This window comes from Condylura cristata, unplaced genomic scaffold (assembly GCF_000260355.1).
Source record: "Condylura cristata isolate star-nosed mole 26May11 unplaced genomic scaffold, ConCri1.0 scaffold00004, whole genome shotgun sequence".
NCBI classification, from domain to species: domain Eukaryota; kingdom Metazoa; phylum Chordata; class Mammalia; order Eulipotyphla; family Talpidae; genus Condylura; species Condylura cristata.
This window is the reverse complement of record NW_004567105.1, coordinates 246,541-247,722: the sequence shown is the minus strand read 5'-3', so window position 1 is coordinate 247,722 and position 1,182 is coordinate 246,541. Positions and strand designations below refer to the sequence as shown.

The following is a 1,182-nucleotide window of genomic DNA, read 5'->3' as shown; positions in this document are numbered from 1 at the left end:
CCGGGCGCCAGGTGCGTGCCCGCCCAGAGCCGTCCCGACGCCCCCGCAGGAACTCGCGGCGGCAGCTGCCCAGCTTCCTGCCCCAGTACCCGATCCCAGACCGGCTGCGCAAGTGCGTGGAGCAGAAGATTGACATTCTGACCTTCCAGCCGCTGCTGGCCGAGGTGGGCGCCTCGCCTCTGCCCGGCCCCCAGCCCCGCCGGGTCACCCCTGGGTCGCGCCCGTGGTTCACAGGGACCCAGAAGGGGCCCCAGGGGGTGCTGGGCACAAGGGTGGGGGCGGTCCCCCCAGGAGGGAGCCAGGGAGGACAGGTCTGTCCTGGGCACGGCTGAGCAGAGCAGGGGGGCTGGACACGGGGTTCTTGCGGCCCCGCAGTGGCCTGCCTCGGGGCTCAGCAGACTGGCACGCGGAGCGGGGCCAGGAGGCCCAGCTGAGCCCCTGGAGGGGGCGGGCGGCGGGGCAGGGCTGCCCCGGGTGGCCGGGACAGGCAGGCCTGGAACTCACTGCCGCAAGCACCGCGCACGCCAGGCTGGGCCCGGCTGGCTCTGCCACGCAGTCACAGCTTCCTCCCGGGACTTGGCGCCCCGCGGCGAGGGTGGGCACCTGATGCCCTCTCGGGGTTGAGGGGAGCCTGGTTGGGGGTGTATCTGGTCAGTGAGGGGCGTGTGGCTGAGCCGTGTCCCTCTGCGTCCCTCGGTGGCGCCTCGCGGTGGCCTGGCCTACTGGGTCGCTGAGCTTTGCTGCCCTGCGGGCCCCGCCCGCCCCTTCCCGACAGGTGCACTGCGCTGTGGCCAGGCCTGGGTTCCGCGTGGCGCCCACTGCTGGGCGTTGCCATGTGGGGTCGTCTGTTCCAGCGCCTGGGCCCGCGCTTTGCCCCGGGGCACCCGCGCCCCTAGGAATGGTCCTCGCAAGTGGCTCTCAGCGGCGGGGCAGGCAGAGGGCACCCGGGGCAGGTGGGCAGCTGCACCGTGTCCCAGCTCAAGGCCACAGTGTGGATCTGGGCAGCTCTGCGTGCTCAGGGGGGTCTTCTTCCCAGGAAGCGCTTTTTGGGGTCCTGGCTCAGGTGCAGGTAGAAGCCAGGGGTGCCGCCACGCCATCCCCTCACGGTGTCCATGGCAAGGAGGCCAGAGGGGACGCTGACCCAGGCCTGCCCGCGCTCCCCGGGCGCCTGCCCCTCCCCGC

General features: G+C 73.1%; 1 protein-coding gene across 1 annotated transcript in view; it reads left to right on the top strand.

The window, feature by feature from the left end:
* MOV10L1 (Mov10 RISC complex RNA helicase like 1) overlaps window positions 1-1,182 on the top strand; it is a 16,900-nt gene that overhangs the window by 8,871 nt on the left and 6,847 nt on the right. The window contains exon 11 of the mRNA XM_012735083.1: window positions 50-327. Coding sequence (XP_012590537.1) covers window positions 50-327 — 278 coding nt within the window. The remainder of the gene's footprint in view (window positions 1-49; window positions 328-1,182) is intronic.